The following is a 16,761-nucleotide window of genomic DNA, read 5'->3' on the forward strand; positions in this document are numbered from 1 at the left end:
GGGTCTTATATTGTGAATGTGTTTCACTCAAGCTTTTATAAATTGGTTCAGTTCCATTTTTGTTAGCTTCTCTGATAGTCAGTGATAAGACTTTTTATAGGTTCCTATATTCTGCATCGAACCAGCTTCCTTTACCAGGCTTGTAGGCTTTAGTACAGTGGTTCTCAATCTGTGGTCCCCAGATGTTTTTGGCCTTCAACTCCCAGAAATCCTAACAGCTGGTAAACTGGCTGGGATTTCTGGGAGTTGTAGGCCAAAAACATCTGGGGACTTTTAGGTTGAGAACCACTGCTTTAGTAGGTTCTGCATGGATCAAATAAAGTTTCAGGGAAGTATGGTCACATTACTCAAAGTCAAGTGGGGAAGGGTTGCAAGAGCAGGAAGGAAAAGTTGTTAAGATTTAGGTAGAGGAGACAGAAAGCTTTAGATCTTGTGAGTTTCAGAGATGGTTTACACATAGGCCCCAAGCACACATACAGAGAGAATCCTGAATGTGAACTGGGAGTGTAGGCATTTAAATCTACATAAATAAAATGTAATGTTCGTTTGTGGGATTAACATAACTCAAAAACCACTGGACGAATTGGCCCCAAATTTGGACACAATACACCTATCAGGACAACGAGTGGCCATCACTCATCAAAACACTGAAAAGCACATCAGAAGGGACTTTAAAGGCTCAAAAAAGCAAAACGACACTACAACGCATGTGCAAAATGACTCCCCCTGGCAAACAAAACACACAATAGCATGTCCGCACTCTCTTCTGGACTACAGCTCCCCATATCCCCTACACCAGGCCCTTTAGGAGAGGAGGATGAGCCAAATACATTGCTTCTAAGCTCCAAGCTTTCTCCTCCTTGGATTTCTTTGAGAGCATCCCAATGCCTGCATAATTCCTATTTCCTATTCCTGAACTGCAACTCCCAGCAATCCTCCAGATAGATAAGATAGATTAGATAGAGATAGATAAGTAGGTAAATGATAGATAGATAGATAGATAGATAGATAGATAGATAGATAGATAGATAGAATAGGTTGAGAAGGAAAAAAGAGAAAGAGGAAGGGAAAGAAAAGGGGAGGGAGGGAAGAGGAAAGGAAGGAAGGAAGGAAGGAAGGAAGGAAGGAAGGAAGGAAGGAGAGAAGGAAATAAAAAAGGGATGGAAGGAGAGAAATAAAGGTGGAGAAAAAGAGAGAGGGAAGGTTGGCCACAGCAACGCATGGTGGGTACAGGTAGTGCTTACATAAGTTCTGACTTTGCTCATCAAGGCCAACCATTCCTTCACACAGCATAGGACACAATCACACCAGTTGTGCCTATTCACATAAAAGCAGCTATTTCACAGACAATTCTTTGCTTGAAAGAGAAGATGCCATGTGGGCCTAGACCTCACTTCCCCCATCTCTGTAAAAAAGAAGAACATGACCAAGGATATGGAGAAATTGAACTTCATTGAGTTTTTAGTTATTCAAAGTTTGATCAACCCTGCTGTGGCAAAAAAAAGTATGCCAGCAAATCAATTACGTTATCCTTCCTGCAGTTGTGGGGGTGAACAAAACCCATCACCACTAACCAGTATGCCCAATGAGAATTGGGAAGGCTTAACTAAACTGTGTCTGGCAACTACTGATATTCCTCAGTAGGAAGATAAGCAGATTTGTCACAGTCACATGTCTACAGAAGCTCCTTACCTTGCCCACACGTTCAGTGCTGGTCCTTCCAAAGACTCATCTTTCCACAAACCAGCTTCTCTAATGCCCCGTCTTCACTGAAACCCTCCCTCCCTATCTACTGCCTGGAAAACCAAGGAGGCAGCTTTTTCAAAGCTCCCAGCGTTCCCATTCATAGCTTGCCTACAGTCAGGAAGCCAGGCTGAACATTCTGACCAACTTTGGAATAACCCGAATAATCAAAACAGGCAACATCGGATGCATTTAGCATTTCAAAAAGCAGGCTGTGACTGGCTTCAGACCAGGATTTGTTTGCTACTTGGTAATGGAACTCTACTGTTTCTATGGCAGAGGCAACTAAAGAAATACAAGAAAAGCAAGACAGATCAAAACCAGAAATCTCTTTAAGTGTCAATAGCATGTTTAATGCATAAACTACTATAGCACTTCAAGTTACATGATGCAGACACATTTTTGCTGTCATTTTTAAAAAGCCATGCTATATATTGCGATTTTAGTTATGACAATGTGGGAAAGAATCTTCCTGTTGTTCTCATTTTCAAGAAACAGTCACAGATGAGCTATGTAGCTGTGTTTGAAACAGATGAGAGGCAGATGTGTTCATCTGAATGACAGTCGGGGCCAAAAGGTGTATATAAGACCTCAGCAGAGTAGGCAGCTGCTTTGACCACCTGCCCAAGAGCATCATGTTAGTCCTCATTCACTATTCGCTACAGGCAAGACCTTCAGACTATGCACCTCACAGCCCTTTCATTTCTTAAGGAAGAAAATATATCCTCCCTAGCAGCCAGACTAGCTGGGAGATTCTCAGAAGAGTCCAAAACATGATATTTTTCCTAAGGTCGATACCCTCCTAAGTAATCCTCCTTAGGCAGACAGGATTTGCTGAGGATTCCTTTCCCACTGGATATTTGTTGGATAAAGACTTCACACTTAGTTTTGGAACAAAAACTGTGCAACTCTCTCTTTCCTGAGATTCACCAGAGACTCAGGAAATGTCTCACTGTGCTTTTCCAGGCAACTTCATACACAGTTTTTATTCTGCCAAATCCTTCATTTTTCAGATCTATTATGTTAATCTTGTGATTAATGACTACTGCCATCGTGGCAAAATTCTAAAGTTTTCAATATATTCCAGAAGTGAGTGCATTTTGCTCTGCTTTGGACCCCTGTGTTGAACAGTACTAGGACTAGGTCTACATATTTAAAATAATAATAATTGGTAGCCCATCAAGTACTTTATTATATATTATTAAACTAGCCGTCTCCTGCCACGCCTTGCTGTGGCCCAGTCTGTGTATATGTATTTTGTGTGTGTTTATATGTGTATATTTTTGTGTTTGTGTGTATATATATGTGTGTGTGTGTATATATGTGTGTGTGTGTATTTGTGTGTTTATATATGTACATGCATATTGTGACAAACGTCTATATCAGGGGTCCTCAAACTAAGGCTCGAGGGCCGAATATGGCCCTCCAAGGTCATTTATCCATCCCTCGCTCAGGGTCAACCTAAGTCTGTAATGACTTGAAAGCACACAACAACAACAACAACAACAACAACAACAACAACAACAATCCTATCTCATCAGCCAAAAGTAGGCCTACACTTTCTATTGAAATACTAATAATGTTATATTTGTTAAAATTTTATTCATTTAATTACTGTATTGTTTTTAAGTGTTTTTTGCACTACAAATAAGAGATGTGCAATTCGTGTGTATATGTGTGTATGTATGTGTATATGAATATGTGTGTATGTATGTGTATATGGATATCTCTGTGCAGGTGTATGTATGTATGTATATATATGTGTGTGTGTGTATTTGTGTGTTTATATGTGTACATGCATAATGTGTATATGTGTGTGTTTATCTATATGCATATTTGTGTGTATATGTGTGTATGTATGTGTATATGTATATGTGTGTGCATGTGTATATGTATATGTATGTGTGTGTATATTTGTATGCGTTTGTGCATATATATATATATACGTGTGTGTATGAATGTGTGCATGTGTATATGTATATGAGTGTATGTGTATATGTATATATTGTGTATTTTGGGGGGTTTTTTAAGTCTGTTCCGCTGGGGTTGTGTGTGTGTGTGTTTAGGGGTGATGGACTGTTTTGGACTGTTAGGTGTGTCGTGTCCAAATTTGGTGTCAATTCGTCCAGTGGCTTTTGAGTTATGTTAATCCCACAAACGAACATTACATTTTTATTTATATAGAAGATACAAAGGAATTATGTAGAATGTTTGAGACTACATCAAAAAGTAAGTTCTAATGTAACCTTTCATGAACTCCAATCCACTTCATCAAATGCATATGTAAGTTGGAATGGAGTCCAGGATGGGATTCCAAGATAGCTTCTTCTATAAATTTCTTTTTCTCAGTTAGTCTCAGGACCCTTCTACACAGCTGAATAAAATCCCACATTACCTCATTTGAACTGGAATATGTGACAGTGTGGATTCAGATACCCAGTTCAAAGCAGATATTGTGGGATTTTCTACCTTGATATTCTGGGATATAGGGCTGTGTGGAAGGGCCCAGAGTCCACACTGCCACATATTTCAGTTAAAAGCAGATATTGTGGGATTTTCCACCTTGATATTCTGAGATATGGGGATGTGGGAAAGGGCCCTCAAATGCGCTGCAGGATTCTTTTATATCTTGCTATGAAGAAACAGACTACAGTAATCCCTCCACATTTGCAAGTTTGATTATCTATGGATTTGATTAAGATTTTTTTCTAAGAAGTTAACTAAGAATGTATCCTGGAAGACTTTGAGGTTCCTGGAGAGAACATCTCTCTGGAAATCTAGGTCTTTTGGTGTGATTCCTTAGTTATGTTCCAACAGAAACTGATCAAAACGTTGTGCTGGAAGACCTATGCTAATGTGTTCTCTCCAACACACAAAGAGCCATTTTTTAAATTCACGATTTTGTCCTTTTGCGGGAGTCTTGTGCTCCTAACCAAAGCTAATGTTGAATGTAAAATACACTTTTTTGAATATTATGCATTATTGTTGTTGGGGGTTATAAGAATAAAAACAGCAACATATTTGTATCTCCCCACCCGCCAAACTGTTACCCAAGAAGTTCCTCCATGGCCCCCAAACATATAGAATCAGGGTTGCATTTTTACCTGTCCTGCTCCTGAACCCAGTCCTTCTTGGCTTCTGTGACAAAGACGTCATCCTCTCCACCTTCCGCCATAGAAGGTAAGGGCTTGAGGTTTTCCCAGGACACATTCCACGAACGTTCAAGCAAGCCACCTGGTTCTGCTGGGTCTGGGGATGGAGTGTGGCAGTTTGGTATAGAAGCAAATGTTCTCTTTTCGAGACTACCACCCTCAGGGTGCCCCGTAACCTTCTGCTCTTCTGCTTTTTGTATCCAAAGGATTTCCACCCCTTGAAATTCCACATGCTTGCTCACAGCTGCCTCTTTCGATATCCTCCTCTCAGATGCTCTTTCTACTGTTTCTGGATCAAACACAGAAAACTGCTGCTCAAAGTCTGCCCAGGCACCCCCAAGGGCACTGGCAGCCTCACCACATTTGCTCTCTGGGCCTGCCAATGATATAGGTCTACCTTTTTCACACAATTTGTGGGGCTCCTCAGTCCTATTACCAACTGTTTTTGAGGTTTCGGGCTCTATTTCTACAGTCAAGACCATAGAATCTTCTTTTGTAACCCAATACAATTTTCTCTCTGCAGCTATTTCAGATGGAGGTGGCATTGCTGTAGGTTCTTCTTGGCCTGCAAGAACTTCCTCTCTGGCTGTCTCCTCAACCACTCTGCCAGTCTTCTTATCTTTTTCCACTTGCAACTTGGAACAGAAGACATTCTCCTCTCCATCCCATGCATTTTCGCATTCTAAATTTTCAGAATTTTTTGTCATCTTACTCAGTTTGTCCTCTTGGAGAGGGGTTTGAAACCCTTCACATGATGATTCTTTCCCATCTCCAGGGCTACCATTCTCACAAGTCCCACAAAATAATGGGTCACTTGGTTGTCCATCTGAAGCACATATTATAGTCTCTCCATGACAATCAGATGTCACTTCCAATGTCTTGGCTCCTTCTTCCACAGTCCCATACTCTGGGAATTCATTTGTAACGTTGTGAGTGAGAAGATTACTGCCTCCATGGCCACCTGTGAAAACAACAAACAAAAAATTAAGCATTTAATTCCATTACTATTATTTTGCCTTCATTCATGTTGTGCTCCTGCCTCTTCTGGATGATGTCATTTCTTATTTAGACTTTACAACTTGGGTTGTATTTATGGCAGCTTGTAGGTGTGGGAGGAACAGAAGTGTATTCTGGAGGTCAAGGTTCCCCAGTAAAGTCACTTGCGAGATGTGAAGATTAAATAGAATAGCAACAGTAAATAGAATTATAAAGTAGAAATAGAAACTGTATTTTAACAGTGAGAAAAAAAACTTTTTTTAGGGTTTATAGGTCTTTGGCAACGAAGATCCGCATAGATAAACCAATGGTATTCCCCATAGTCACCTACGGATGTGAGAGCTGGACCATAGGGAAGGCTGAGCGAAGGAAGACAGATGCTTTTGAACTGTGGTGTTGGAGGAAAGTTCTGAGAGTGCCTTGGACCATGAGAAGATCCAACCAGTCCATGAGGAATATGAGGGTAAGAGTCACTCTTTCTCCTCGATTTTTTGGACTTAAGTATGGTAAAGAATTATTGCTGATTTGAGGATTACCTGAGAAGGAATTCCACTGGGGCACTGAAGCACACCAAAATACTTGGGAGTTACCCTGGACCATGCTCTGACTTACAAGAACTGCATGGCTATCAAGGAAAAAGTAGGTGCTAAAAATAATATAATACAATAGCAGACTGGCACAACCAGATACAGTGAAGAAATCTTCACTTGCGCTTTGCTACTCTGCTGCTGAATATGCATGCCTAGTGTGGAATACATCTCACCATGTTAAAACAGTAGACGTGGCTCTTAATGAGACATGCCGCATTATCACAGGATGTCTACACCCTACACTACTAGAGAAATTATAACAACAACAACAACAACAACAACAACAACAACAATGAAAACTTTATTTATACCCCGCTCCATCAGGGGCAGCTTACATGAGACCACACTCATTAGTACAATATAACGCAAAAGCATAACAGAACTAAAAAATATAAAAACACATAGAATGCAAAACCAATATAATAAGCAACAGAGCAATATAAAAACAAACATTAAACACACAAGATTATACTGTTTAGTCAGTATTGCACCACCTAATAATCATCAGGAAGTAGCAGCCAGTAATGAAAGGACCAAGGCATTAACATTTCTGGTCCATCCTCTGTTCGGATTTCAGCCAGCACGCCAATGCCTTAAATTAAGATATAGCTTTCTAAGATCTACAGAGATATTTGCAGAAACACCTCAGCAAGCAAAAATCCAAAAATGGCAGGCGAAAACCCAAAAACTCAATCAGTGGCTGAAACCAGATGAGAAACTGCCCCCTGGGCACACAGAGAATTGCGCGACTTGGAAGACACAGAACAGATTGTACTCTGGCATCACGAGATGAAGAGCCAATCTTAAGAAATGGGGACACAAAGTGGAGTCCACAACATGCAATTGTGGAGAAGAGCAAACCACAGACCACTTACTACAATGCAGCCTGAGCCCTGCCACATGCACAATAGAGGACCTTCTTACAGTGCCACCAGAGGAACTCCAAGTAGCCAGCTTCTGGTCAAAGGAAATCTATGAGAATGCCAAGTTTTTAACTTTGTTTGTGGTATGTGTGTGTATGTGTCTATGTATACACATACATACATAACCACACATCATAACTGTATTCTCAATTTGCTTCTGATAAATAACATAACTGGTGATCAGAAATTACAGCCTGACACTCCACCAAGCCAAAATCTGTGAACGACTGAAAAATGAAAATGTGTTGCACAGATAGGATCTTAAGCCAAAACACGACAATGGTGGGAAAACAGGGATACGGCAAACTCAAGCTGTCCCTGTAACTTTAGCTTCATTACCTAGGAGGAAGGTTTCTTCTATGGGGAGAAAAGCATTTCTAACTGTAGAAGCTTATGGTAATGGCAAATCCCATAGACCTTTTCCCTAAATCAGATACCAATAGGAAAGAACCTATCCTGTTACGTCCAAAACAGTGTGAGATCTCATCAATGGGGAAAACAGATAAAAACACATCGCAACAGGATGGTTCCTGGTAGCTACCATTCAGTTTTGGAGAGCTATCAGCACCAAGCAAACGTATCAGAGCCAAATTGTTCTATCGCTGCCTATTGTTATATTTTCACTTTAGTCAAAAGGATAATTCAGCTAAAGATAAGGACTGCACTACAAGCTCATGACTGAGTGGTGATGGGTGTTTCCATTGCATACAGTAAATTTTAAAAGGACATAACTGTCCCCAGCACTAGTCGGGATAGTAGCTTTATCTCACTGTATGTTTAGATTGTTAAAAACTGAATTGTTTAAAAAACCAACATGCAAAAGCTCCAAAAGGGGAACAGCACCCAGTAGTACCCATTGTTTCAGTACAACACTGTTTTCAGTTGTTTGTAAATGGATGCTCAGAGCCCTTGACATGAGCAAGACATTTTTTTCTTGATGGGCAAAGAACCAGAAATTGTTCAAAGGTTGAGAAACTTCTATTTAATTGCTGCATTGCCAACAATAATATCAGCACAACACTTCTTGTGCATCAAAAGGGGAGGCATTATAAATAATTCATAAAATAAGTCTTCAAAGGAACTATCCACACATTTTGCCTGTTCTGGAAAGGAAATGGATATAGAAGGGGATCGATAACATGAGTGCTGTGGAGAGAAGTCCTAAAACTCCTCATGTGCAGGAATTAATGTTGGATGAGTATTCCAAATTCGGAATTTCCAAACCCAAAATATCCATCCAAACTTTGCTTCCTGATGGCTCAGTATACACAAACTTTATTTCATGGACACAACTGTTCAAAATTATTGTCTGTGAAATTACCTGTAGGGTGTGGATTTCAAACATAGGTATGTGTATGGCATGGAGTTCAAACATAAATGTATTTATAATTTAGAGGCCGTAGTGGCGCAACAGGTCTAACCGCTGAGCTGCTGAACTTGCTGACTGGAAGGTTGGCGGTTTGAATCTGCGGGACGGGGTGAGTTCCCACTGTTAGCCCCAACTTCTGCCAACCTAGCAGTTTGAAAACATGCAAATTTGAGTAGATCAATAGGTACCGCCTTGGCGGGAAGGTAAACAGCGATCCATGCAGTCATGCTGGCCACGTGACCGAGGAGATGTCTATGGACAATGCAGGCTCTTCGGCTTAGAAACGAAGATGAGCACCACCCCACAGAGCAAGTGATGAGCACCACCCCTCAGAGCCAAAAGGGGAAGCCTTTGCCTTTATCTGTGTTTTGTTGTTTCTAGGCATTGTATGTTTGCCTTTGTGTCTGTATATGATGAAATCTGCCCTGAGCCCTCTCAGGGAGATAGAGCAGAATATAAATAAAGTATTATTATTATTATTATTATTATTATTATTATTATTATTTGATACACAACAAGATTAGTAAACAGCAAACAAGATCACTATGCTGGCTATTGTATTGGATCACACGTCGGACACTTCCCAAGTATCTAGGACCATGATGGTGAACCTATGACACGCGTGTCAGTACTGACACGCGTAACCGTTTTTGATTACACGCGGCCATATACTTTTGTAAGACCTTATTCTCAGTGTTAAATAATATCAAAACCATCAAAAGAAACAGGTTGACAGATGATGTTAGTAGCACTTGCTTGGGCTTGAAGTGTACAAAATGCCAACCTTCAATTGAAGATTTAGTCAATGAAATCCAGCAACAAAAAAGTCACTAATAAGCAACTACATTAAAGAATTTCTCCTCCCCTTCACTTATCTTAATTTATGGCAACACACACAAGTTAAACAAAATCAAGACCAACAAAAGAAACCGACTGAAGGATGAACAAAGAAGTCACTAAGCAGGTAAGTTAAATAATTAATTTTTGGGTTATTAAATACGGTTATATTTTACAATTATGCATTTTTGTTATTTAAACTATAAATATCACAAAATTATGGTTTTTTTCTCAAAGTGGCACCCCACCTGAATTATGCTCGCTTTTTTGGTTGCCCATCACTGGTCTAGGACAATATGATGTATTGGTGAATAATAATAATACGCTTGGGAAGTGTTCAACTTGTGATTTTGTGATACGAAATCCAGGATATAGATCTTGTTTGCTGTGACATACTGTGTTTTTGTGTCAGTAAAATAATAATAACAATAATAATAATAATAATAATAATGTATCTTGACCTGGGTCCAGTCTCCCATTATATTTCAAAGTTCCCATAGATAACAATGCAAGCATTATTTTTCCTCTTGAATCCCAGAGCGGGGGCAATTAATAAAATTGGAGGCCAGGAAGTATACTGCCCCCCTCCATATGTCTAAAACGTAAAGAAGGCACATCTGCGAGCTAAGTCTTTAATGTGGTATGTAGCTGAACCTTCATCATTGTGCTCTAGTAATGTTCCAGCAGTGGCCTTCATTTTCTATCTCCACCTCCTAGTCACTATTTGTTAAGCTCTTTCTGCTGACTGTCAAGCTACTGCCCAGCAGCTTACTTTCGTTTATCCCAGAGCCATGGGCTGAATAGTTCCTAGGAGACAATGGAACAATTGTTGCTTAGGGAACGCTTCGCGTGAATCCGAGGTCGTATTGACACAGCCATTGTTGTGACATGACAATGGCCACCTGTGCGCTCATATGATTATGCGTACTACCAGTGGTTAAATTTTCATTGCCAATTAAAAACAAAAAATTAAATGCCACACAGCATCTGAAACAGACCAACTAGGCCATCTACTGCAAGGAAAGGAGAAAAGCCCAAAATGATTAACTATAGTAAATAAGGTGTCACACTTGTGGAAGGGCCCAAGATCCCTTAACGTCCTTATCAAAAAGTGCCAACATAAGTAAAAGTGAAGCTTTCCCCATAATTTAACTCAGTTTGGAGAAAGCATCACTTGTTAAATGCGTCTGTTGAAGACTAAAATGTGGGGCAATAAAGAGTATGTGTGTTAATCCTAGTTGAGAAGCAACAGCTAACTGCATCCCAATCCTGTAGTAAGAACAGGACTGGGGCCCTGCAATACGAGAAAAAGAGCTATACTATAAATCTCATATATACACTCTAAACCAGATATGGGCAAACTTGGGCCCTCCTGGAGTTTTGGACTTCAATTTCTAACAGCCAGTAGGCTGTTAGGAATTTTCAGAGTTGAAGTCCAAAACTCCTGGAGGGCCCAAATTTGCCCATGCCACCTCTAAACCCTTTGGAGAAACAAAGGAACATGGGAGTCTTTATGTTAGCTTTTATCACTGCAGCAACATGCCATGCTTTTCCATGCAAAGATCTATTTGGCACCCTAAGAAAGGAACAAACACAGTCTTATTTAAAATGAGTCAACTAAAATGTTCAGCTGGAAGGCAGCAAGTGCAGAGTATATCAACCATGAAGAAATCAAGAGATCTGCATGAATGGATGAGGCAGGGCTAAGTAAGGTTTCAAAAAGGCAGTGCATACTGAACTATCTCCGGCATAATACTATAAAACCTCTCCAAAGTATGGCCCCTGACACACAGCTGAGTAAAATCTCATATTTTCTACTTTAAACTGGAATATATGTCAGTGTGGACTCAGATAACCCAATATTGTGGGATTTTCTGCCTTGATATTCAGGGTTATATGGCTGTGTGCAAGGCCCTATATTGAACAGAACAAAAAGACATATGTAAAATTCTGATACTGATTTCCGTTCCCTCCACTATATCTCTGTTTAGTTGTGGTTGCTCTTGTGTGCCTTCACATTCCAACTTACAACAACTATAAGGTGAACTTATCATGGGATGTTCTGGGACGAGAACAGACACTCAAGGGCACCCAGTAGATTTCCATTGTCATGTCAATTGTCAACCTTGGTGTCCAGAGTCATAGTTCAATGCTCTTATCTGAAATGCTCTCACCTCCATATTTCCAGGCTTGTTTGACTTTTACGGATCTAATTATTTGCAGATTTCATTAAAATGTGTTCTTTAGGACTTTCTAGGTTCTTCAGTATGACTCTACGGCACATGTGACAAATGCACAGACCACGGGCCAAATTTGGACCACCACATCATTTTATGTGACCTAAGAGGCTTTCAATGCCAGGGCAACAAAATTACATTTATAGTGCTAGTTGTATACAATTAGAAACGATACTTTGAAGGCAATCATAAGACTGGTGTGGCCCTGGTGAAAATGAGTTTTGACACTCCTGCTCTTTAGTCAATTTCCGGTTGACTACACAATTGCAGCGGAGGACCTGGAAATATGTAGAGCAGCGGTTCTCAACCTCCCTAATGCCGCGACCCCTTAATACAATTCCTCATGTTGTGATGACCCCCCAATCAGCAAATTATTTTCATGACAACTACACAACTATAATTTTGCTACTGTTATGAAGCATAATGTAAATATCTGATATGCAGGATGCATTTTCATTCACCGAACCAAATTTGGCACAAATACCCAATAGGCCCACATTTGAACACTGGTGGCGTTGGGTGGGGGATCGATTTTGTCATTTGGGAGTTGTAGTTGCTGGGATTTATAGTTCACCTACAATCAAAGAGCATTCCGAACTCCATCAATGATGGAACCGAACCAAACTTGGCACACAGAACTCCCATGACCAAGAGAAAATACTGGAAGGGTTTGGTGGGTATTGACCTTGAGTTTTGGAGTTGTAGTTCACCTACATCCCGAGAGCACTGTGGACTCAAACAATAATGGATCTGGACCAAATTTGGCATGACAATCAATATGCCCAAACGTGAACTCTGCTAAAGTTTGGGGAAAATAGGCCTTGACATTGGGAGTTGTAGTTACTGGGATTTATAGTTCACCTAGAATCAAAGAGCATTTTGAACCCCACCAAGGTTAGAATTGGGCCAAACTTCCCACACAGAACTCCCATGACCAACAGAAAATACTCCATCTTTGGCGACCCCTCTGACACCCCCTCGCGGCCCTTCCAGGGGTCCCAACACCCAGGTTGAGAAACGCTCATGTAGAGAGAGCACCTCTACAGATTTCTAGATCTTCCAATGAGATTCCATGGTTACCCTCAGGTGGAAATTGACTATAAAGTCATGCTGGAGGGCCTACAGATTCCTAGTGAGATGCTCTCTCACATAAACTATAGCAGGTTTTTTATTTGCTGATTTTTCCATTTTTGTGGTGGTGCTGTGACCCTAAGCCCAGTGAATGTAAAGGGCTGACTGCAGTATAGCAGATAAGAGACGGAATTATCAATCAGGAAATCCCAAATGTAAATCGGACCTCTTCTATGAGCTCTCTAAGGGGATTTAGACCAGTCATTCTGCCTTTGCAAAATGGAGATAACCATCTTTATCTACTTTACAGGATCATCATAAAGATGACTACACAACAGAAAACACTTTATACACCACAAAGCTAGACACAGATGTTAGATGTTATTATTCTGGTGCTGCTTTAGTGTGAATTAGATAAGAATTAAGCAGTTTATCAAGTGGGCGGGAGATAAGTCCAATCTCAATTTCCAAGTTTGTTATGTAAGTACTTTGTGTAGAATCAGAGCTGCGCAGCTACAGCTTCAAGGTACCTACAATGTGGGCTCACAAAAATCATTATTATTTTGGCCATCCCCTGAAAAAAAGCTACTCTCCTTTACTTTTTAGTCTGTCGCAGCAAAACACAAAAGTCCAGCAATGTTTTAGAGACAAAAGGTTTATTCTAGCACAAGCTTGTGTGGACAGCAATCCATAAAGCTCATGCCAGAACAAACTGGATAGGCTTTAAATTGCCACAGGACTTTTTGTCATGCCTTTGCTCAAAAGCACCCCACCCCCTGCTGCTGCTGGCCTTTGAAAGAGCCTGAAGCTTTAGAGAGCTTCAGGCTCTTTAAAAGTAACTCCTCCTTCATTCCCATCAAGCCACACCGCATCATGTCTCGTGAAAGCAATGGGCATATCCCGTCAATCTTTCCTCCTCCGACACCCCAATATAACTGACTCACAGGCATCGCTCGAAATGGAGCAGTGAATTTAATTGTGACTTTGCCGAAGACATGCAGGAAAATCACACGCAGTGGAAAAGGAACTGAGGAATTTCTCCCCATATACACATGCACATCAGGTAACCATTTTGCTATGTTCCTCTCCCTCACCCCTCCCCAGACCATTTAAACCGTGTCTTTTTTTGGAGAAACACATTCATGCCTGGAGGTTAAAAAAGCTGCGTGAGAAAGCTGAGCCATGAAAGCAAATATAGCCTGAAAGCAGCTGGTGCCTTTCCTGATGACTGGTACTGTTAAGAATCCCTAACTTACTGGAGCACTGGAATAAATGTGTTCCATCTTACAGGGAAATATCTAGCCGGGGAAAATATCCAACCAAAAGCCAAACGCAACCACAGGCAGCCCTGAGATGGAAGAATCAACCCCAGTCCAAGAAGCAAATCACAAGTCTCAATCTCGGAAACGAGAGGACTATTTTACACACGTTGGTGGGGTGCGCGTGTCGATAAAACCCTATCATCTCACTGAACAAATAGCTATCATTTTGTTGAACAGAGAGGCCGACTACTCACAGAGATTACTGTAGCTCCAGCAGTTACCCATTGGTCAATGAAAACACAGAGGTCATCAGTTTATCTAATAAGGATACCGGCTTAATTCAATTGCTGCCGTTCTAAGTCAACTGGAATCAGAACAGTTTCAAATTTCCTGGCAGCAGCAGCCCGCCGCCCGGCGCTGCACACGGTGATGTAAATGGAGGCATTCGGAGCATTATGAAACTGGAGAGAGGACTGCAGTCTCATCCCAGGGATGGCTGAAGAAGAGGAGGTGAGCCCACCTCAGCAGCTTAGAAGCAAAAGAGCTATAGTAAGCTCTTTTTTAAAACACACACACACACACAGCATCAAATGGATATGATTCTTAAGATGCCATTCATGATGAACACAAGTTAATTTTACTCTTCCTAAGCATGATTGGGAACAGAGATGAAAGCAAGCAGTGATGGTGCCATGTCCATTTATACCAGTGATGGAGTTTTGTCACAATGGAGCGCATTTTTACAATAAACTTATCCATAGAACAAGAATTTCCACAGTTTGTCACCATGCATCTCTACTGTTCAACTGTGCTATTTGAGTAAAGAAATAATAAAAAACGAGTGCTACATAGTTTTGCATAAACCTGCATGTACAATCAGGATAATGTGTTTCCTGTGACTTTGTGGGAGTCAAAAAAGTGCAAATTATTGTCCTTGACACATAAGTTCAGCATTAATTCTTTTAAAGTTGCTTTGAGTCTCCCTGTTGAGCCAATTTTGAGTCTTCTTGTGGAGAGAAAAGGTGAGGTATAAAAAAGTGAGAGTAATAATAATTATAATAACAACAACAACTATTATTATTATTATTATTATTATTATTATTATTATTATTATTGGAGCCCCCGGTGGCGCAGTGGGTTAAAGCACTGTGCCGGCAGGACTGAAGACTGACAGGTCACAAGTTCAAATCCGGGGAGAGGCGGATGAGCTCCTTCCATTAGCTCCAGCTCCTCATGTGGGGACATGAGAGAAGCCTTCCACAAGCATGATAAAACATCAAAAATCATCCAGGCGTACCCTGGGCAACATCCCTGCAGACGGCCAATTCTCTCACAACAGGAGCGATTGCTCCTGACCCGACCAAAAATAATAATAATAATAATAATTATTATTATTATTATTATTGAGTGCCATGCCAAAAGATCACAGCCGGAATTTGGAAACAATAAACATTAAAAAAAATCATGATTTGTCAATTGCAAAAGACCATACATGGATCCGCGCATCATTCGAAAATACATCACACAGTCCTAGACACTTGGGAAGTGTTCAACTTGTACTTTTTTGATACGAAATCCAGCATATAGATCTCGTTTGCTGTGACTTACTGTGCTTTTGTGTCAGTAAAATAATAATAATCTATATAAATAAAAATGTAATGTTCGTTTGTGGGATTAACAGAACTCAAAAACCACTGGACTAATTGACACCAAATTTGGACACAAGACACCTAACAACCCAATGTATGTCCTTCACTCAAAAAAATTTGGGAGTTGTAGTTGCTGGGATTTATAGTTCACCTACAATCTAAGAGCATTCTGAACCCTACCAATGATGGAATTGAACCAAACTTGGCACACAGTTCTCCCATGACCAACAGAAAATACTGGAAGGGTTTGGTGGGCAGTGTCCTTTGGTTTTGGAGTTGTAGTTCACCTACATCCAGAGATCGCTGTGGACTCAAACAATGGTGGATCTGGACCAAACTCTTCCCAAATACTCAATATGCCCAATTGTGAACACTGGTGGAGTTTGGGGGAAATAGAATCTTGTCATTTGGGAGTTGTAGTTGCTGGGATTTGTAGTTAACCTACAATCACAAAGCATTCTGAACTCCACCAATGATAAAATTGGGCCAAACCTCCCACACAGAACCCCCACAGCCACACGTGGCAGGGGATGGCTAGTAATAATAATAATAATCTGATTTCTAGTTCACATTCTGATTTCAATACATGCTTGCAAAATTTTGGGCTAAACTCTTGCCATAATAAGATGTCCAGTGACTGAAATTTCAGTGATGTACATTACATACAGCCTCTTCTTCACTAGTTATTTAAAATAATAAAAGCTTCAAAATAAAGTTGTGCAAAAAAAGAAGAATGATTAATATTACAGCAAATATAAAGGGCACACTGCATATTTATTTATTTACTACATTTCTATCCTGCCCTTCTCACCTCGGAGGGGACTCAGCGTGGTCTTATAGAAAGGCGGTAATTTGATGCAATATACATGCATACAGTAAAATAAACACAAACATTAAAACCAAAAATTAAAACATAACATTATTAAAACCAC

General features: G+C 40.4%; 1 protein-coding gene and 1 long non-coding RNA gene across 4 annotated transcripts in view; one reads left to right on the top strand and one right to left on the bottom strand.

Annotated features, from left to right (window-relative positions):
* PSD3 (pleckstrin and Sec7 domain containing 3) overlaps positions 1–16,761 on the bottom strand; it is a 249,639-nt gene that overhangs the window by 192,993 nt on the left and 39,885 nt on the right. For 2 of the 3 annotated variants that reach the window (XM_067463981.1, XM_067463980.1), the window contains one exon: positions 4,848–5,856. In XM_067463981.1, the coding sequence (XP_067320082.1) occupies positions 4,848–5,856 (1,009 nt within the window). Of the gene's footprint in view, positions 1–4,847; positions 5,857–14,434; positions 14,713–16,761 lie in introns of those variants that run through there. The other variant, XM_060763662.2, reaches the window with a different exon arrangement.
* LOC137096086 (uncharacterized) lies at positions 13,749–14,747 on the top strand. Its single transcript, XR_010909252.1, has 2 exons — positions 13,749–13,981; positions 14,209–14,747. It is a non-coding gene; the product is annotated as an uncharacterized lncRNA (long non-coding RNA).

Source organism: Anolis sagrei, chromosome 2 (genome assembly GCF_037176765.1).
Source record: "Anolis sagrei isolate rAnoSag1 chromosome 2, rAnoSag1.mat, whole genome shotgun sequence".
Lineage (NCBI taxonomy): Eukaryota > Metazoa > Chordata > Lepidosauria > Squamata > Dactyloidae > Anolis > Anolis sagrei.